This window comes from Oncorhynchus keta, chromosome 13, assembly GCF_023373465.1.
Source record: "Oncorhynchus keta strain PuntledgeMale-10-30-2019 chromosome 13, Oket_V2, whole genome shotgun sequence".
NCBI lineage: Eukaryota > Metazoa > Chordata > Actinopteri > Salmoniformes > Salmonidae > Oncorhynchus > Oncorhynchus keta.
Window position 1 is genome coordinate 27,743,317 of NC_068433.1, and position 21,775 is coordinate 27,765,091.

A 21,775-nucleotide genomic window follows, 5' to 3' on the forward strand; every position below is an offset into this window, starting at 1 on the left:
GCGGCACCGTAGCGGATACAGGCAATGAGGCAGTGGTCGCTGAGATCCTGGTTGAAGACAGCGGAGGTGTATTTGGAGGGCCAGTTGGTCAGGATGACGTCTATGAGGGTGCCCTTGCTTACAGAGTTAGGGTTGTACCTGGTGGGTTCCTTGATGATTTGTGTGAGATTGAGGGCATCTAGCTTAGATTGTAGGAATGCCGGGGTGTTAAGCATATCCCAGTTTAGGTCACATGAAGTGAATGACCCCTGTTATAATCAGTCATGTGCATATTGCTGTGTTTTAAAACAACTGGGAACTCGGGAATCTCCAACTTCAGTGCGTTCAAGACAAATGGGAACTCGAAAAAATGAAGCACGGACTTTGAATGGTCATCCAATTCAAAATTGCAAGTCATAAACTCGGTCATGTTGCCACTTGCAAAACAATTGGGAACTCGGAAAAATACGAGGTCAAATCGTGATGCCAGTGATCTTCAGGTCAGATAATCGGGACTCTAGAAAGAGGCCTGAGTTCCCAAATTGTAATTCCGAGTTGGATGACGGTTCAAATCTATTTTTCCCAGTCGTATTTATCCGAGTTCCCAGTTGTTTTGAACGCGGCACAAGAGTCTCAAAATACATTTTCGGAATTGAAATGTAGGCCTAGCCTATACCATTCCAGGACGCTAAATGTAGGCTTATTTTGTTTATTGAATTATACAATATTCAAATATATAGCCTACACTAAACTATAATACATGTAAAGCTAAACGATCATGTAGTTTATTTTTCATTGATACAGCCCCGTTGTTGCAGTTGTTGCTAAACTTGCTTTTCAGCTCTAGTGTACGTGTTACTTCCGTGTTTATACCTTGATACACCTGTGTTATAACTGCAGTAGATTGGCTACTGAAGCCACCTGTCGCGTTCTATTGCTATTAGCCTAGTAGGCTATTTGACGTGCCATGAGCGCGGAGCCAGAATCATGTGGTTTGACACCTGTGTCACCTTTGCAAGATGACCCAGACACTGGAGTGGAAGTTTGAGAAAGTTCGGGAGACTTTAATATGGATTTACAGCAGCCGATTTTCTTCTCCTTGGATGTACACCAACATGAAACTCTGTCAGCTAAAGTCGTCTCCAGGTTGTCTAGAAAGGCTGCCTCTACATCAGTGGTGACCACCTCCGACTCAGAATCCGGAAACTTCTCGGGTGAATCGGAACTTTGCATGGAACATGAATCAGACCTGGACTGGTTCTGCAGCTCCGAGCAGAAACTTATATGCTTGCACTGCACCATAGTGGGATCCTGCCAGAGCCACACAGTGACACCCCTGGTCAGCAGAGTGACAGGCGTTAGGGTGAGAGCCCAGACTTTTCCCGAAATCATATTATCCAGATGTAGTCTCTTGGAGAGATTGGAAACCCAAATTGGTCTACACGGACATGTTCTGGCCTGGTTTAGGTCTTATCTGTCGGAAAGATATCAGTTTGTCTCTGTGAATGGTTTGTCCTCTGACAAATCAACTGTACATTTCGGTGTTCCTCAAGGTTCTGTTTTAGGACCACTATTGTTTTCACTATATATTTTACCTCTTGGGGATGTTATTCGAAAACATAATGTAAACTTTCACTGCTATGCGGATGACACACAGCTGTACATTTCAATGAAACATGGTGAAGCCCCAAAATTGCCCTCGCTAGAAGCATGTGTTTCAGACATAAGGAAGTGGATGGCTGCAAACTTTCTACTATTAAACTCGGACAAAACAGAGATGCTTGTTCTAGGTTCCAAGAAACAAAGAGATCTTCTGTTGAATCTGACAATTAATCTTAATGGTTGTACAGTCGTCTCAAATAAAACTGTGAAGGACCTCGGCGTTACTCTGGACCCTGATCTCTCTTTTGAAGAACATATCAAGACCATTTCGAGGACAGCTTTTTCCATCTACGTAACATTGCAAAATCAGAAACTTTCTGTCCAAAAATGATGCAGAAAAATTAATCCATGCTTTTGTCACTTCTAGGTTAGACTACTGCAATGCTCTATTTTCCGGCTACCCGGATAAAGCACTAAATAAACTTCAGTTAGTGCTAAATACGGCTGCTAGAATCCTGACTAGAACCAAAAAATTTGATCATATTACTCCAGTGCTAGCCTCTCTACACTGGCTTCCTGTCAAAGCAAGGGCTGTTTTCAAGGTTTTACTGCTAACCTACAAAGCATTACATGGGCTTGCTCCTACCTACCTCTCTGATTTGGTCCTGCCGTACATACCTACACGTACGCTACGGTCACAAGACGCAGGCCTCCTAATTGTCCCTAGAATTTCTAAGCAAACAGCTGGAGGCAGGGCTTTCTCCTATAGAGCTCCATTTTTATGGAACGGTCTGCCTACCCATGTCAGAGACGCAAACTCGGTCTCAACCTTTAAGTCTTTACTGAAGACTCATCTCTTCAGTGGGTCATATGATTGAGTGTAGTCTGGCCCAGGAGTGGGAAGGTGAACGGAAAGGCTCTGGAGCAACGAACCGCCCTTGCTGTCTTTGCCTGGCCGGTTCCCCTCTTTCCACTGGGATTCTCTGCCTCTAACCCTGTTACGGGGCTGAGTCACTGGCTTGCTGGGGCTCTCTCGTGCCGTCCCTGGGGGTGCGTCACCTGGGTGGGTTGATTCACTGTTGTGGTCATCCTGTCTGGGTTGGCGCCTCCCCTTGGGTTGTGCCGTGGCGGAGATCTTTGTGGGCTATACTCGGCCTTGTCTCAGGATGGTAAGTTGGTGGTTGAAGATATCCCTCTAGTGGTGTGGGGGCTGTGCTTTGGCAAAGTGGGTGGGGTTATATCCTTCCTGTTTGGCCCTGTCCGGGGTGTCCTCGGATGGGGCCACAGTGTCTCCTGACCCCTCCTGTCTCAGCCTCCAGTATTTATGCTGCAGTAGTTTATGTGTCGGGGGCTAGGGTCAGTTTGTTATATCTGGAGTACTTCTCCTGTCCTATTCGGTGTCCTGTGTGAATCTAAGTGTGCGTTCTCTAATTCTCTCCTTCTCTCTTGCTTTCTCTCTCTCGGAGGACCTGAGCCCTAGGACCATGCCCCAGGACTACCTGACATGATGACTCCTTGCTGTCCCCAGTCCACCTGGCCATGCTGTTGCTCCAGTTTCAACTGGCCTGGGCCCTAGGACCATGTCCCAGGACTACCTGACATGAGGACTCCTTGCTGTCCCCAGTCCACCTGGCCATGCTGCTGCTCCAGTTTCAACTGTTCTGCCTTACTATTATTCAACCATGCTGGTCATTTATGAACATTTGAACATCTTGGCCACGTTCTGTTATAATCTCCACCCGGCACAGCCAGAAGAGGACTGGCCACCCCACATATGCTCTCTCTAATTCTCTCTTTCTTTCTCTCTCTCGGAGGACCTGAGCCCTAGGACCGTGCCCCAGGACTACCTGACATGATGGCTCCTTGCTGTCCCCAGTCCACCTGACTGTGCTGCTGCTCCAGTTTTAACTGTTCTGCCTTATTATTATTCGACCATGCTGGTCATTTATGAACATTTGAACATCTTGGTCATGTTCTGTTATAATCTCTACCCGGCACAGCCAGAAGAGGACTGGCCACCCCACATAGCCCGGTTCCTCTCTAGGTTTCTTCCTAGGTTTTGGCCTTTCTAGGGAGTTTTTCCTAGCCACCGTGCTTTTACACCTGCATTGTTTGCTGTTTGGGGTTTTAGGCTGGGTTTCTGTACAGCACTTTGAGATATCAGCTGATGTACGAAGGGCTATATAAATAAATTTGATTTGATTTGATTTAGTAATACCATTAGAATATACCACATATTAATAACACCATGTCCTTTTTGAGCAGTTACATTTAAGCTGCATATTGTGCGTCATATGGACCTTGGTCACAGTGAATGGGGCCAGGAGACTTTGTTTACCTAGAGTTAGGAGTGAGAATGCAACAGGCAAACTGAGTATATCTTTGGTTACCTGGGGTACGACAGTACAAAGGGTCAGCTGGTTTGTGTTTTGAAAGTGTGTGTTCACATGCCTGGTGGGTGTGTAGGGTGTGCCACACTTATCCCACACCAGACTGAGGAGTTTCCCCTGTAGATGTGTCATGGGGTGTGAGGAGACAAGAGTTTCAAGCTGTTGGGAAGAGGCAGCATCAATTTAAATTATTTTCTATTTCAGGATACACAATGACATGTTGGTGATGGCAGTTCAGCACTACAGGAATAAGCTTATCAGGATAGTGGGTCCCTGCTTTTGAGAATGTACCTGATCAGCTTTGTGGTTTTCAAGTCCAACACCAGTCTCGTTTTATGCCAGTCACCGAATGTGTGTGTGTGTGTGTTGTCCTGAACAGAACCAACTGGTTAACATATGTGAGAAAATGCAGCTGCAGGCCCAGCGCATGGAGCGCTTTATCAACCAGACCCTGACTGCCAAAGAGCGGGCACTGCAGGTGAGCATCCCTGTGACACTCACACTGTCCCTTATGTGCTTACAGTTCATACAGCTTTGGAATCGCAAGCTCTACACACAGATATCTAATGGATTCCATAAAAATATTTTTGCTGTGTCCCCTATGCCCTCTGCTGCGTGTCCATGCAGGTAGAGGCGAGCGGGGCTCGGGAGCAAGTGGTGGCCCAGGTCAGTGTGGTGAGGGAGGCGGTGGAGGAGGAGGAACAGCGGCTGCTGGATGCGGTGCAGAGGGAGGAGGAGAGGGTAGAGCAGTGCCTTCTCACCCAGAGAGCCCACTGGGGCCAGGCCCTGGCTATGCTCACACAGACGCGCACACGTCTGGTGCACACCCTCACAAACACACCGGACATACAGCTGGCAGTGAGTAAGGGAGATGGGTACAGGTAGGGAGGGAGAGACCAATGATTTATATATACACTGGGGCTACAACTGACTCCTTCCGTTGCGACGTCCCTCTAAGGCACTTCCGCTAGCTGTCTGAATCGCCGTGTCTCCAGCTCGTCCAGCTACTCACTGGACCCAATTGATAACTCGGCCCCGCATGCCTCTCCCAAATGTCAATGTGCCTTGTCCATTGCTGTTTTGATTAGTAATTATTGCCTTATTTCAGTGTAGAGCCTCTAGCCCTGCTCAATATGCCTTAGCTAACTCTTTAGTTCCACCTCCCACACATGCAGTGACCTCACCTGGTTTAAATGATGTTTCTAGAGACAATATCTCTCTCATCTTCACTCAATGCATAGGTTTACCTCCATTGTATTCACATCCTACCATATCTTTGTCTGTACACTATGCCTTGAATCTATTATACCGTGCCCAGAAACCTGGTCCTTTTACTCTCTGTTCCGAACGTACTAGACGACCAGTTCTTATAGCCTTTAGTCGTACCCTTATCCTACTCCTCCTCTGTTCCTCTGGTGATGTAGAGGTTAATCCAGGCCCTGCAGTGCCTAGCTCCACTCCCATTCCCCGGGTGCTCTAATTTGTTGACTTCTGTAACCGTAAAAGCCTTGATTTCATACATGTTAACATTAGAAGCCTCCTCCCTAAATGTATTTTATTCACTGCTTTAGCACACTCTGCCAACCCTGAATCCTGGCTTAGGAAGACTACCAAAAACCCTGGAATTTCCATCCCTAACTATAACATTTTTCGACAAGATAGAACTGCCAAAGGGGGCGGAGTACGCCTTCAGAGTTCTGTCTTGCTATCCAGGTCTGTGCCCAAACAATTCTACTTTTAAAAATCCACCTTTCCAGAAACAAGTCTCTCACTGTTGCCGCTTGCTATAGACCACCTTCTGCCCCCAGCTGTGCCCTGGACACCATATGTGAATTGATTGCCCCCCATCTATCTTCAGAGCTCGTGCTGTTAGGTGACCTAAACTGGGACATGCTTAACACCCCGGCCATCCTACAATCTAAGCTCGATGACCTCAATCTCACACAAATGATCAATGAACCTACCAGGTACAACCCCAAATCCGTAAACACGGGCACCCTCATAGATATCATCCTAACCAACCTGTCCTCCAACTACACCTCTGCTGTCTTCAACCAGATCTCAGCGATCACTGCCTCATTGCCTGTGTCCGTAATGGGTCAAACGCTCATCACCCCTCATCACTCATCTCTCCCAAGTGGTCATTCTCTCTTTCTCCCCTTACCCATCTGTCTATCGCCTCCTTTGAATTTCATGCTGTCACAGTTACCAGCCCTTTCAAGCTTAACATCCTTATCATTTATCGCCCTCCAGGTCCCCTCGGAGAGTTCATCAATGAGCTTGATGTCTTGATAAGCTCCTTTCCTGAGGACGGCTCACCTCTCACAGTTCTGGGCGACTTTAACCTCCCCACGTCTACCTTTGACTCATTCCTCTCTGCCTCCTTCTTTCCACTCCTTTCCTCTTTTGACCTCACCATCTCACCTTCCCCCTACTCACAAGGCAGGCAATACGCTCGACCTCATCTTTACTAGATGCTGTTCTTCCACTAACCTCATTGCAACTCCCCTCCAAGTCTCCGACCACTACCTTGTATCCTTTTCCCTCTCGCTCTCATCCAACACTTCCCACACTGCCCCTACTCGGATGGTATCGCGCCGTCCCAACCTTCGCTCTCTCTCCCCCGCTACTCTCTCCTCTTCCATCCTATCATCTCTTCCCTCTGCTCAAACCTTCTCCAACCTATCTCCTGATTCTGCCTCCTCAACCCTCCTCTCCTCCCTTTCTGCATCCTTTGACTCTCTATGTCCCCTATCTTCCAGGCCGGCTCGGTCCTCCCTCCCGCTCCGTGGCTCGACGACTCATTGCGAGCTCACAGAACAGGGCTCCGGGCAGCCGAGCGGAAATGGAGGAAAACTCGCCTCCCTGCTGACCTGGCATCCTTTCGCTCCCTCCTCTCTACATTTTCCTCCTCTGTCTCTGCTGCTAAAGCCACTTTCTACCACTCTAAATTCCAAGCATCTGCCTCTAACCCTAGGAAGCTCTTTGCCACCTTCTCCTCCCTCCTGAATCCTCCTCCCCTCCCCCTCCCTCTCTGCAGATGACTTCATCAACCATTTTGAAAAGAAGGTCGACGACATCCGATCCTCGTTTGCTAAGTCAAACGACACCGCTGGTTCTGCTCACACTGCCCTACCCTGTGCTCTGACCTCTTTCTCCCTCTCTCTCCAGATGAAATCTCGCGTCTTGTGACGGCCGGCCGCCCAACAACCTGCCCGCTCGACCCTATCCCCTCCTCTCTTCTCCAGACCATTTCCGGAGACCTTCTCCCTTACCTCACCTCGCTCATCAACTCATCCCTGACCGCTGGCTACGTCCCTTCCGTCTTCAAGAGAGCGAGAGTTGCACCCCTTCTGAAAAAACCTACACTTGATCCCTCCGATGTCAACAACTACAGACCAGTATCCCTTCTTTCTTTTCTCTCCAAAACTCTTGAACGTGCCGTCCTTGGCCAGCTCTCCCGCTATCTCTCTCAGAATGACCTTCTTGATCCAAATCAGTCAGGTTTCAAGACTAGTCATTCAACTGAGACTGCTCTTCTCTGTATCACGGAGGCGCTCCGCACTGCTAAAGCTAACTCTCTCTCCTCTGCTCTCATCCTTCTAGACCTATCGGCTGCCTTCGATACTGTGAACCATCAGATCCTCCTCTCCACCCTCTCCGAGTTGGGCATCTCCGGCGCGGCCCACGCTTGGATTGCGTCCTACCTGACAGGTCGCTCCTACCAGGTGGCGTGGCGAGAATCTGTCTCCTCACCATGCGCTCTCACCACTGGTGTCCCCAGGGCTCTGTTCTAGGCCCTCTCCTATTCTCGCTATACACCAAGTCACTTGGCTCTGTCATAACCTCACATGGTCTCTCCTATCATTGCTATGCAGACGACACACAATTAATCTTCTCCTTTCCCCTTCTGATGACCAGGTGGCGAATCGCATCTCTGCATGTCTGGCAGACATATCAGTGTGGATGACGGATCACCACCTCAAGCTGAACCTCGGCAAGACGGAGCTGCTCTTCCTCCCGGGAAGGACTGCCCGTTCCATGATCTCGCCATCACGGTTGACAACTCCATTGTGTCCTCCTCCCAGAGCGCTAAGAACCTTGGCGTGATCCTGGACAACACCCTGTCGTTCTCAACTAACATCAAGGCGGTGGCCCGTTCCTGTAGGTTCATGCTCTACAACATCCGCAGAGTACGACCCTGCCTCACACAGGAAGCGGCGCAGGTCCTAATCCAGGCACTTGTCATCTCCCGTCTGGATTACTGCAACTCGCTGTTGGCTGGGCTCCCTGCCTGTGCCATTAAACCCCTACAACTCATCCAGAACGCCGCAGCCCGTCTGGTGTTCAACCTTCCCAAGTTCTCTCACGTCACCCCGCTCCTCCGCTCTCTCCACTGGCTTCCAGTTGAAGCTCGCATCCGCTACAAGACCATGGTGCTTGCCTACGGAGCTGTGAGGGGAACGGCACCTCAGTACCTCCAGGCTCTGATCAGGCCCTACACCCAAACAAGGGCACTGCGTTCATCCACCTCTGGCCTGCTCGCCTCCCTACCACTGAGGAAGTACAGTTCCCGCTCAGCCCAGTCAAAACTGTTCGCTGCTCTGGCTCCCCAATGGTGGAACAAACTCCCTCACGACGCCAGGACAGCGGAGTCAATCACCACCTTCCGGAGACACCTGAAACCCCACCTCTTTAAGGAATACCTAGGATAGGATAAAGTAATCCTTCTCACCCCCCCCTTAAAAGATTTAGATGCACTATTGTAAAGTGGCTGTTCCACTGGATGTCATAAGGTGAATGCACCAATTTGTAAGTCGCTCTGGATAAGAGCGTCTGCTAAATGACTTAAATGTAATGTAAATGTAATCACTGTCAAACACCACTCCATAAAACACTTCAGAGAGCAGTCTTAAAAATAAAAAAAAGGAAACACCCGCCACAGGAGTTGCTATTGCACGATGAGACAAGGATATCACTACCGGCCAAACCCTCCCTAATCCGGACGACGCTAGGCCAATTGTGCATCGCCCCATGGACCTCCCGGGTTGCGGCCGGCTGCGACAGAGCCTGGGCTTGAACCCAGAGTCTCTGGTGGCACAGCTAGCAATGCAATGCAGTGCTTTAGACCACTGCGCCACCCGGGAGGCCGCAAGCAGGATTTTCTAATCAACCTGGCCCAGGTATCCTGGAAGGATATTGACCTCATTCCGACAGTAGAGGATGCCTGGTTATTCTTTAAAAGTGCTTTCCTCACCATCTTAAATAAGCATGCCCCGTTCAAAAAATGTAGAACCAGGAACAGATATAGCCCATGGTTCTCTCCACACCTGACTGCCCTTGACCAGCACAAAAACATCCTGTGGCGTACTGCATTAGTATCGAATAGCCTCTGTGATATGCAACTTTTCAGGGAAGTTAGGAACCAATGCATGTGAGGCAGTTAGGAACAGGCAGATAGGGAAGCAAAGGCTAGCTTTTTCTAACAGAAATTTCTAACAGAAATTGTTGCAGCCCCTATCACTAGCCTGTTCAACCTCTTTCGTATCGTCTGAGATTCCCAAAGATTGGAAAGCAGCCGCGGTCTTCCCCCTCTGACAGCAAACTCATGAGGGGCCTGTGGGCCAGCGCCATACTGCTGGGACCAACTGGTAACATGATACAGGCCAGGGCAACTTATAGTTCAGGATACAGTAGTTTCAAATAGTTGTAGTTAGTGTCTGAACAACTGGCAATAAGTGCTTAATTAATTCTGAATAAAAATACACTCTTCTCTTCCCTCTCTCTCTTAAGCTTATGGTTCAGCAAATCTGACATTTGACCAGCGTACTGTCAGCTCCGCACTTTCCCTCTCAGAAGACCTTTGCACTCTGACCTTCCTGCCTAAGTGGTCACGCCAGTCCCCGCCCTACAACCCAGCGCGCTTCGACTGCTGGCCCAATGCGCTGGGCACCCTGGCCATCTCCTCCGGCACCCACAGCTGGGTGATTGACATGGGTGAGAGCGGGGCCTTCAAGGTGGGGGTATGCTACTCCAGCATGGGGCGCAAGGACTCGGGCAACGACTCCCACCTGGGCTACAACATCCAGTCCTGGGTGCTCTCCAAATACAATGGGGACTTCTCCTTCTGCCATGCGGGGAAGAACACACCCCTGCATGTGGTCCACAAGCCCAAGAGTCTAGGGCTACTCCTGGACTGGCCTAGTCAGACCCTGATATTTTATGACCCAGACTCCAGTGCTGTGTTGCATTCGGTCAGACACGCCTTTAGTGGCCCGCTGCTGCCAGCATTTGCTGTGGCTGACCGCAGTGTCAGCATACTGCACTGACCTCTGAAGTACTGTAACTGAAGTGTCAATGATATAGAATTACGGGTAACACTTTCATAAGGCATATCATATGAGTTGATAATATAACAGTGAAAGGGCTCATTAATGCTTACAACAAGTAGTATGACATTACACCTGCTGATAAAATGATACTGAATTACTTATAATATTTGTACATCCTACTAATAGAATACTATCAAAGCTTCACAATTTATTTGAATGTAATCAAATTGGCCAAATTTAGGCCCCTATGTCTCTCTGCATTGAATAGGTATGCAGAAGGTTTTTTGATGGGAGATATATTTCTAATTTATTCTTTGTTTATTTTAATCTGAAGTAATGAATCTGTAGAGATTTCTGTATGAGTCTCTTGATCAAATTATACAGTAGTCCTAATGAGTCATACTGTAGTCATTTGAGATATAGGAGTATGCTATTTATATTTCTGTTATTATATGTTATGATAATTTACTGTAAGTTAAGTGACTGTTTGATACCTTTTCTATCTTTTAAAACCGACACCTGTCTGAAGGAATGGTTGATCCATACGCATACAAATATTTGTTAATTGTCTGATGTGCAATGTATGACTATTGAAACTCACATCCTACTTTCCATCCATCCGTCAATGGGAAGAAAATTAATGAAACTCAATGCAAGAGATAGTCTAAAAATGAACAGCAGGGGGCAATGTAGTGTCATAGTGATGCGAAGGTTGACTTGTAACCCGCAATCCCTGCGGTTAAAGGGTTGAATAAAGAGAAAACAATACCTTACAAAAAATCCATAAATGTTTAAGTCTTGTGCAATTTATGTCTATAGGCTACATTTACGCTTTAGGCTATCTGGCATTAGTGCGTAAGCCTAAATTTAAGGCTGCGATCACACCGACAGCGCAAGCGTCATTGTATTTTGGTTGCGTTGCAGAGGCAGTTGCAGTGCGTTAGGTGTGATGGCTTGACAGAAGTGGTAGCAGAAGGTGAATGTTGAATTTTTGTTGCATACATATATCCTGATGATGCTGTGTACTATTTTGTGCAATGAGACTGTCAGTGTCATTGCACAAAGTAGTACACAGCATCAGGATATGTATGCAACAAAACTTCAACATTCACCTTCTGCTACCATTTCTGTAAAGCCGTCTGCGCAACTGCCTCTGCAACACAATGCTGCATGGCAAATGCAGCGTTTCATTGGAAATGAATGTAATTCTGGTGTACCAAAATGTAACACTGTTGGTGTGATCAAAGCGTGTGCCTGTATGCGCGCCAATCGCCAAATGTTATTGGGAACGGGCAGAAAAAGTTATGGAGGCAAAATGGACAATGTCAGAGTTTAATTAAATAAGAGAAAAGCTGTGAAAAGTATTGCTTGGTGAAATTTTAAAAGAGGATAACAGTTCCGACTATGTTATGTGTGATGATTGTGAAACTCTACTTGTGGAGAAATATTGATTTGTCGTTGCTCGTTAAAAGAAACAAAGATGACAGAGAACTTTACCAATGTCAACTAGATTGAAGCATTCACTCTATCATTTATGACATTCTGGGGAGCATGGGTTTATTTAGTCTTCTAATCTAGGGCAACAAATAAAGTTGAAGTCAGAAGTTTACATTCCTGACATTTAACCCGAGTAAAAATGCCCCATCTTAGGTCAGTTAGGATCACCACTTTATGTTAAGTATGTGAAATGTCAGAATAATAGTAGAGATAATTATTAATTTCAGCTATTATTTATTTCATCACATTCTCAGTGGGTCAGAAGTTTACATACACTCCATTACTATTTGGTACCATAGCCTTTAAATTGTTTAACTTGGGTCAAACGATTTAGGTAGCCTTCTACAAGCTTCCCACAATAAGTGAATTTTGGCCCATTCCTACTGACAGAGCTGGTGTAACTGAATCAGGTTTCAAGGCCTCCTTGCTCGCACACGCCTTTTCAATTCTGCCCACACATTTTCTATAGAATTGAGGTCAGGGCTTTGTTTTGGCCTCTCCAATACCTTGACTTTGTTGTCCTTAAGCCATTTTGCCACAACTTTGGAAGTATACTTGGAGTCATTGTCCATTTGCGACCAAGCTTTAACTTCCTGACTGATGTCTTGAGATGTTGCTTCAATATATCCACATCATTATCCTGCCTCATGATGCCACCTAGTTAGTGAAGTGCACCAGTCCCTCCTGCAGCAAAGCACCCCCACAACATGATGCTACTACAACTGTGCTTCACGGTTGGGATGGTGTTCTTCGGCTTGCAAGCCTCCCCATTTTTCCTCCAAACATAATGATGGTCATTATGGACAAACAGTTCTATTTTTGTTTCATCAGACCAGAGGACATTTCTCAAAAAAAGTACAATCTTTGTCCCCATGTGCAGTTGCAAACCATAGTCTGGCTATTTTATGGCGGTTTTGGAGCATTGGCTTCTTCATTGCTGAGAGGCCTTTCAGGTTATGTCGATAAAGGACTCGTTTTATTGTGGAAATAGTTATATTTGTACCTTTTTCCTCCAGCATCTTCACAGGGTCCTTTGCTGTTGTTCTGGGATTGATTTGCACCAAAGCACATTCATCTCTAGGAGACAGAATGAGTCTCCTTCCTGAGCGGTATGATGGCTGTGTGGTCCCATGGTGTTTATACTTGTGTACTATTCTTTGAACAGATGAACGTGGTACCTTCAGGTGTTTGGAAATTGCTCCCAAGGATGAACCAGACTTGTGGAGGTCTACAATCTTTTTTTCTGAGGTCTTGACTGTTTTCTATTGATTTTCCCATGATGTCAATCAAAGAGGCACTGAGTTTGAAGGTAGGCCTTGAAATACATCCACAGGTACACGTCCAATTGACTCAAATTACGCCAATTAGCCTATCAGAAGCTTCTTGAGCCATTCCTTTATTTTCTGGAATTTTCCAAGTGACTGTAGCCTACAGCACATTTTCTATATTAGCGGGTTAGGGTCGGGTGCCGGCCTCAGATTTTCACTTTTCACATAGCCAAAAGTTGGGCAGTTGCATATGTGTTATTGTCAATTGCAGGTGGGTGCGGGTGAACACACAGATGACCCATGCATCCTGTAGCATAAACTCAAAAACGTTATGGGACACTGTAAAGTCTATGGAGAATAAGAGCACCTCTTCCCAGCTGCCCACTGCACTGAGGCTAGGACACACTGTCACCACCGATAATTGAGAATTTTAAGGAGCATTTGTCTATGGCTGGCGATGTTTTCCACCTGGCTACCCCTACCCCGGTCAACAGCCCTGCACCCCCCACAGCAACACTCCCAAGCCTCCCCATTTCTCCTTCACCCAAATCCAGATAGCTGATGTTCTGAAAGAGCTGAAAAATCTGGACCCCTACAAATCAGCCGGGCTAGACAATCTGGACCCTCTCTTTCTAAAATTATCTGCCGAAATTGTTGCAACCCCTATTACTAGCCTGTTCAACCTCTTTTGTATCGTCTGAGATTCCCAAAGATTGGAAAGCAGCCGCGGTCTTCCCCCTCTTCAAAGGGGGAGACACTCTAGACGCAAACTGCTACAGACCAAAATCTATCCTACCCTGCCTTTCTAAGATCTTCGAAAGCCAAGTTAACAAACAGATTAACAACCATTTCGAATCCCACCGTACCTTCTCCGCTATGCAATCTGGTTTCAGAGCTGGTCATGGGTGCACCTCATCCACACTCAAGGTCCTAAACGATATCATAACCGCCATCAATAAGAGACAACACTGTGCAGCCGCATTCATCGACCTGGCCAAGGCTTTCGACTCTGTCAATCACCACATTCTTATCAGCAGACTCAACAGCCTTGGTTTCTCAAATGATTGCCTCGCCTGGTTCACCAACCACTTCTCTGATTGAGTTCAGTCTCAGTATCTCTACTTGCACATTCATCTTCTGCACATCTACCATTCCAGTGTTCAATTGCTATATTGTAATTACTTCGCCACCATGGCCTATTTATTGCCTTACCTCCCTTATCTTACCTCATTTGCACACACTGTATATAGACTTTTTCTACTCTATTATTGACTGTATGTTTGTTTATTCCATGTGTAACTCTGTGTTGTTGTATGTGTCAAACGGCTTTGCTTTATCTTGGCCAGGTCGCAGTTGTAAATGAGAAGTTGTTCTCAATTAGCCTACCTGGTTAAATAACGTTGAAATAAAAAATAATAATAATAAAAACAGGTTTATGGCGGTTTGATCGCGGTGGAGGCACTAAGAAATGTCTGTAGTTTTCGGTTTGGCTATTTGTTTCAAGTGTATTAGTCTGTATATAAATCTCTTTTCCAAAATCCGTCATCTTTCCCATGTCTTATTCGACTAGTCGTTGTTCTGAAATGTTTATTGCTTGCCTACATTTTACTCCCTCTATGTTAAATATAACACACATACACAAATGATTCATTTCGCTTTCCTATCCTGACGTGAAGTTTGTTCTACATAAAGTATTTTACTCTGATGTGTGCCACACAGAAAGTATTTGACTCTAGCCACAAAATTAAGGAAATTAGAAGGCAGGCAAGAAAATGGCCTTGGCGAAATCCCCCCTCTAATTTCCTTAATTTTGTCACTTGAGTCAAATACTTTCTGTGGCACACATCAGAGTCAAATGACCTTGGCTAAAGCAGATCTGATTGAATAGAGCCTTTAGTCTTTTCATAATGCTGTACTACTGTACTCATCCCAGTCATTGAAACGGGCATCAACAATGTGCAAAGCATTTATTGATGAGCGACACATCTCACCCCCGAGATACATGAACAGCCCTGTGCTCATCATGAATACATATAAAACACATTACGACAGCCATTCTTTACAGTAAATGTGCCATGTGTGATACCAATGGGGCTATGTCAGATATTTAAAAAATGACGTCTTAGTGTTTTACTGATACCAGACATTATTTGTTTCTATCAACAGTCATCAATTGATGACTAAATAACTACTCACTTCCACCTCACATAGCCTAACTGCCAGCAACATGCTCTCCCTTGTCCTCGGTCTGCCTAGCCTTGTGATGATTAGGTGGTTGAAGAATACCAGCTGGTAGGCCTAATACAAGAACCGGTTTTGACTAGATGGGATATGTAGCCTACAGCTTTTGTTACTTTTATTAGCAGGTTAGGATAATTAACATAGCAGATTAGGTGAATTAGGTTAAGATCTCAGGAAAAGCGTTAGGGTTCAGGTTAGCTAACATGCAAATAAAATCACATTTAGGCATTCATTTTACAAAAGCTGTATTTTATCCCATTTAGCCATGACCTACAAGATCCTCAACAAGGTAGTACAAAAAGTGCCTTGCACTCAATAGGTAGGTTTATATTGAGTCATTGTGACATGTGTAATGGAAATGGCAGATATAGTAGAACAGAGTACCACAGTATGAGCCATAATGCCCATAAAAACCAACTGTCCAACAGGGAAAAGGTTCCAATCGTTTTTCCACCATAGGGGATTTTTAGCAACCACTACAAATAAGGGCTGTTTTGTGTAGGCTTACCCTGTTGTGATGATTTGGTAACGGTGTAAATCTCTCTAGGTCAAGGTGACTTTTAAAAACAACAAATACAGTTTTTCACAAAAACATTGCTACAGTGTCCAATAAAAATGAAGAGGTGTTTCCATTTAGGCAAATTGCATGTATGCCCTCCCAGGAGTGCAAGTTTCACCATACTTCACACATAATTATTCCAACATGGCACATATTAGTCAATTATTGCATTCTATCCATGCTACCTGAGGCATGAAACAGACAAGTGGGAGGGCATGCAGATAGGTCAGATCGTAATGCTTGTGCGTCGGAACTAGAAGCACAAGCATTTCGCTATACTCGCAATAACATCTGCTAACCATCTGTATGTGATCAATACGATCTGACCTATCTGTATGCCCTACTGCATGCCCTCCAACTTGTCTGTTTCATGTCTCAGGTAGCATGGATAGAATGCAATAATTAACTAATATGTGCCATATTCGAATAATCATGTGTATCCGTGCCATGGTGAAAATTGCATCCAGCCCTCTGGTAATCCTCTGCACCCACTGTGAATATTGGCCTTTTCTTCCTTCACTTGAAATCATGGGGGAAGCTTGACACAATTGCCGTGACTCAGTCACTCCACATACAATGCCTAAATTACTGTATGACATCCCTCCAAAGAGTCCCTGCATTCTGTCCCATCTGGTTGTACAGTGACCTCTGACATTCGAGGTCAGTGCTAAGAATCTAATGTGGCTTTCTGGCTGGTGGCCGTGATGGTGTGCGGGGGAGGCTCGATGTTCAGCTCCTTTCTCAGGTCCTCCAGACTCTGCTCCCAGCGGCGCTCGTAGAAGATGCTGAAGACACAGCGGGCCTGCCGGCCATTCCTCACAGCCCACGGTCCCAGTGACGTCACCAAGGGCTCCAGACGACTGCGGGAGCGGCACAAGCAAACAATCAGGCCGTAATAACTGCTTCGCTGTACAAATACCAGACTGTGATGTCAATGGTTATTGTATTACAGAGCAGAAATAATTTACAGTCAAAACCAATACTCAGAAAAATCATGATGACACTTTCAGTAAGTATTAGTTTCCACACACATGGGGGATGTTTTTCAGCCAGGAAGGAAACTAGACTTCCCTTCCAGAAAAACAATATGTGTGAACTGTAATTCTTTCAGAAGACAGAGTTCCATTCCTTTCAGTCAATAACTACATTGTGTTGAATATAACTAGCTCAACTAGCTCTGTGACACTTGCAAATAAACCAACTATATTGTCTTAGTTCCCTGAAGGAAGTCATCCACCTAAATGTCAGTTCTCTTTACACCTCAGGGTGCTGCTCAGGTGTGTGATTGATTACCAAATATCAGAGGTGTCCAGGAAGTGTATGTTCCATTTACCACCAGTCTCCCTTAGAATATACAGTACAACTTCCTGGAAACTGATGACATCACAGATAAATCTTGGGATGTATTCAATAAACATTGCAGAAATGTACCGAGTAGAGTCAAGACTACTTCCTATTCAACATGGCAGACAGTCAGTCTCCTGAAAAGGCCCCTGGTTTATATCACTACATACAGTATGAATAAGAGAGCCTGATGGGGAGCACCTTGTGGACAGACGGAGCGGTCCCAACGCTGCTCCCAGGATGCACATGGGCAGGCCAGTTTGAGCAGCCTCAAACCACTTTACTGCCACTTCACCTGAGTTTGAGGAAGTGAGAAAGAAAATACATGTAGTGAAACACACTAATACCAATACTCTCAGTGAATCCCCTTTCCCCAGACTCACCCAGCATGTTAGTGGGCATGCCTAGTAAGGTGTGCAGTAAATCGTGGACTTCTCGGTACCGCTGCATGACGTACGCCAACTCCTCATTATCCACAAATTTCACATTCACCCTCGAGTCAGGGGTCACCCTCTGAGAAAGAGAGAAGTAGAGGGATACGAGGATTGGCAAATAACCACTACGCTTCCTCTATAAAGAGATCCATTATGTCCTTCACAAACTCACATTGTCCTCAAGGAAGCGCAGGTACTCTCTCCCAAAGGATCCATCTGGAAGGGAAGCCATCTTGGACAGATGCAATGTGGATAGTCTGATCCGTGGGCGCTCACTTACACAGAAATAGGTGAAACATGCACACATGAGCATTCACAGACAAGCAATTGTACACACAACTTATTTAAAATCATAGAGATGTATATTTCAGGGGGAACATAGTGAGATAGACAGCAGAAGTTGTGGCATACGTTAGAATGGTATAGCCCTCAGGGTCTCCTCTCATTCGATCCCGAAGCGTCATCAGGGCCAGGTGTCCTGTCGTCTCTCCCAGCACTGCCACCATGTCTACATGGGGAACACGGCTTATAGTGAAGAGAAATGTGGTACTTTTTATTGAGAAAATGCAGCACAGTATGTTACACCAAGAGTCACTTTCAAGTTATTTCTCACCCTTTTGAATAATTTATATTTCAAGGACTTGTTTAAATCAAAATAACATCTACGACTCTTTTAGTTTCTTGTTTTTCTAAAATGTCAGTGTTTTCCACACCTTGATAACTAGGGATCTAAATGACACATGACAACCATTAAATAACCCTGCATGGTATTGTGTACTGTGCGTAATGAAACTCATTCAAATAGTTTGAGTTTCAAATGCAAAACCCCACCTCTTTAAGAATACCTAGGAAGGATAAAGTAATCAAAAAGATTTAGATGCAGTGAACATAAGGTGAATGCAGCCTACCCACAAATGTTCTGCAAAAGAAAGGAAAGTAAGAACAGTTAAGTTCTGTAAGAACAGTTAAGCATGCCAAAGTCCTTACAGATGCAAAATGACCATATGAAAGTATCACAACTGGAAGTGGGCATCCCTCTCACCATGTCTGTAGGGGTCTTGCAGGGCTGCCACCCCGGAGCCGACAGCCAACAGGGCTTTCTGGATGGGGCTGGTGGGGATGTGGCCTGGGTACAGTCCGTCATACTGCACGTCTGCAGAGTCCACGCCATGGTGATGCTGCCGGACACAAAGGGCTGTGGGTGACACCAAACAGCATCAGACATACAGTAGAGTACACATGTACATCCCATCAGGACATGGTATTAATACTGTAGTGACCTTAGTACTGAGAGATCATGGGACCACAGGTGGTTTCCAGTGCTCTGTTTCCAGTAAACACCTTCAAACTGTGCACATACGCCAATTCAACATCTAGTCCACATTAGTTCAACGTAATTCAACGGTTCAACACAAGACAAAAGAGTTGATAGTGGACTACAGGAAACTCCAACACCATAATTAAGTTTGCCGACGACACAACGGTGGTAGGCCTGATCACCAACAATGATGAGACAGCCTACAGGGAGGAGGTCAGAAACGTGTCAGTGTGGTGCCAGGACAACATCTACCTCAACATGAGCAAGACCAAAGAGCTGATAGTGGACTACAGGAAAAAGGGGGCCGAGCACAATCCCAGGGCTATAGTGGAGCGGGTCGAGAGCTTCAAGTTCCTTGGCGTCCACATCACTAACAAACTATCCTAGTACAAACACACCAAGACAGTCATGAATAGGGCACAACAACATCCCCTCAGGAAACTGAATAGACTTGGCATGGGTTCTCAGATGCTCAAACAGTTCTACAGCTGCACCATTGAGAGTATCCTGATTGTTTGCATCACCGCTTGGTATGGCAATTACTCGGCATTCGACCGCAAGGTGCTACGGAGGGTAATGCGTATGGCCCAGTACATCACTGGGGCCAAGCTTCCTGCCATCCAAGACCTCTATACCAGGCGGTGTCAGAGGAAGGCCCCCCAAAAAATGGTCAAATACACCAGCCATCCTAGTCATAGCCAGCACTTTCTGGTGCCGCACGGCAGGCGGTATCGGAGCGCCAAGTCTAGGTCCAAAAGGCTCCTTAACAGCTTCTACCCCGAAGCCATAAGACTTCTAAACAGTTCATCAAATGGCCACCGGACTGTTTGCATTGACCCCTTTTTTTACACTGCTGCGCCTCGCTGTTTATTATCTATGCATAGTCACTTTACTCCTACCTACATGTACAGTACATATTACCCCAATTACCTCGAATAGTATGTACCCCCGCATATTGACTCGGTACCGGTACCTCATGTATATAGCCTTGTTATTGTTATTTTATTGTGCCACTTTTTTTTTTTTTTCACCTTTATTTAACCAGATAGGCTAGTTGAGAACAAGTTCTCATTTGCAACTGCGACCTGGCCAAGATAAAGCATAGCAGTGTGAACAGACAACACAGAGTTACACATGGAGTAAACAATTAGCAAGTCAATAACACATTAGAAAAAAATGGGCAGTCTATATACAATGTGTGCAAAAGGCATGAGGAGGTAGGCGAATAATACAAATTTGCAGATTAACACTGGAGTGATAAATGATCAGATGGGCATGTACAGGTAGAGATACAGTGTGCAAAAGAGCAGAAAAGTAAATAAATAAAAACATATTGGTGTGCAAATGTTTGAGAGCAGAAAAGTAAATAAATAAAAACAGTATAAAAAATAGTATGGGAATGAGGTAGGTGAAAAATTTGAGCTATTTACCTATAGACTATGTACAGCTGCAGCGATCCCTAGTTAAACTGCTCGGATAGCTGATGTTTGAAGTTGGTGAAGGAGATAAAAGTCTCCAACTTCAGCGATTTTTGCAATTCGTTCCAGTCACAGGCAGCAGAGTACTGGAACGAAAGGCGGCCAAATGAGGTGTTGGCTTTAGGGATGATCAGTGAGATACACCTGCTGGAGCGCGTGCTACGGATGGGTGTTGCCATCGTGACCAGTGAGCTGAGATAAGGCGGAGCTTTAACTAGCTTATTTTTCTTACATTTGTATTTTATTAACAAATATTTACATTGGAAAATTCTGCATTGTTGGTTAAGGGCTTGTAAGTATGCATTTCACGCTAAGGTACCTTAGGCTAAGGTTCATGTGACAAACCAGTGTGTGCCCAGTGAGTTGTGATAGGAGTTTTTCCTTTGGCTTCAGGAGATCATATGGCAATGAATAAGTAATCAATACAGAGTCTAGTCCAAGGGGTACTCGGCCCACTGTACCCTTTTCTAGGGAACCCTACACATTTTTAAGAATACAATGTGAGGCCAAAATTAATTGTCGACACTCGAAATATAAAATTGCAAAACTGTTTGTCAAACAGTTCTTCCATTATAGGTAATTTGGCATTGCTGCAGTTATTGTCATTTAGTTCATTTTATCCCTGCTTTTTCAGGGAACCCCTGAAAGTACTCTGAGCACTTCTTGTTTCAAGTTTTATTAGTCGTACTTTATGTACAGGATATGTACGGTATGCATCGCCCAACGAAATGAATAGTTGCAGGTTCCTTCTCGAAAATGCTACAACAATAAGAAATAAAATAAGAATACGAATATAAAGTAAATGATGCCAAAATCTTAGCATAAATATAATAGTAAGGTACTATTTATAGTCTAATATTTGAGCAGGATAATACATCTGGTAGCTGTAGTTGGGATGTGTCTCGCTTGAGAAACCCTGGTCTAGTCTGCGCGGTAGATCTGCGCGGTAGATCTACAGATGAGTAGGGGAAAACCAATTTGGTTTGCCCTATTTATTAGCGCTAGTTCTGTGAAGTGATATAATGGAGAACCCCCTAATGTGGAGTTGTGGTACACTCCGCTAACCGCTACTATACGACCTTATAGCTAAATAAAACAAATAATACATTATCATTCTCTAATTATCGAAATATATATTGTCCATGGTTATTTAGTTACAATACAGTCTCACTTGCATACCTTCGAATATAAACGCGCCCCTACCAGGGCTTCTTCGACTTGAAACGAGGAGTGAACGCAACATTTCTTTGTTGTGCGCTAGCTGGCACATGCGCCTTTTACCAAAAATGAAGCGGACGTGATGACGTGTCATGACGGTTAAAAGAGTGTTGAA

General features: G+C 45.3%; 2 protein-coding genes across 2 annotated transcripts; one reads left to right on the forward strand and one right to left on the reverse strand.

Annotated features, from left to right (window-relative positions):
• Positions 1-1,048: 1,048 nt before the first annotated feature.
• On the forward strand, positions 1,049-11,014 carry bspry (B-box and SPRY domain containing). The gene is made up of 5 exons (XM_035776949.2): positions 1,049-1,342; positions 4,351-4,449; positions 4,599-4,829; positions 9,538-9,622; positions 9,765-11,014. Exons 1-5 carry the CDS (start codon positions 1,049-1,051, stop codon positions 10,298-10,300), a joined length of 1,245 nt encoding a protein of 414 aa, XP_035632842.1. The 3' UTR covers positions 10,301-11,014.
• Positions 11,015-15,018: 4,004 nt separating this feature from the next.
• coq4 (coenzyme Q4 homolog (S. cerevisiae)) lies at positions 15,019-21,772 on the reverse strand. Its single transcript, XM_035775954.2, has 7 exons — positions 21,622-21,772; positions 18,689-18,841; positions 18,058-18,154; positions 17,819-17,921; positions 17,596-17,725; positions 17,414-17,507; positions 15,019-16,728 (listed from the first exon to the last, which is right to left on the reverse strand). Exons 1-7 carry the CDS (start codon positions 21,752-21,754, stop codon positions 16,536-16,538), a joined length of 903 nt encoding a protein of 300 aa, XP_035631847.2. The 5' UTR covers positions 21,755-21,772; the 3' UTR covers positions 15,019-16,535.
• Positions 21,773-21,775: the final 3 nt, after the last annotated feature.

What these genes read in the sequence shown, in the direction of transcription:
- coq4 (XM_035775954.2), bottom strand. Translation starts at nt 21,754, where the DNA reads ATGACACGTCATCACGTCCGCTTCATTTTTGGTAAAAGGCGCATGTGC. An exon ending in GGGCGCGTTTATATTCGAAG is followed by an intron (nt 18,842 to 21,621) that starts GTATGCAAGTGA and finishes TGTCACCCACAG; the next exon opens with CCCTTTGTGTCCGGCAGCAT. An exon ending in CATGCCCACTAACATGCTGG is followed by an intron (nt 17,508 to 17,595) that starts GTGAGTCTGGGG and finishes CCTCAAACTCAG; the next exon opens with GTGAAGTGGCAGTAAAGTGG.
- bspry (XM_035776949.2), top strand. Translation starts at nt 1,049, where the DNA reads ATGGATTTACAGCAGCCGATTTTCTTCTCCTTGGATGTACACCAACAT. An exon ending in CCAAAGAGCGGGCACTGCAG is followed by an intron (nt 4,450 to 4,598) that starts GTGAGCATCCCT and finishes GTGTCCATGCAG; the next exon opens with GTAGAGGCGAGCGGGGCTCG. An exon ending in CATACTGCTGGGACCAACTG is followed by an intron (nt 9,623 to 9,764) that starts GTAACATGATAC and finishes CTCTCTCTTAAG; the next exon opens with CTTATGGTTCAGCAAATCTG.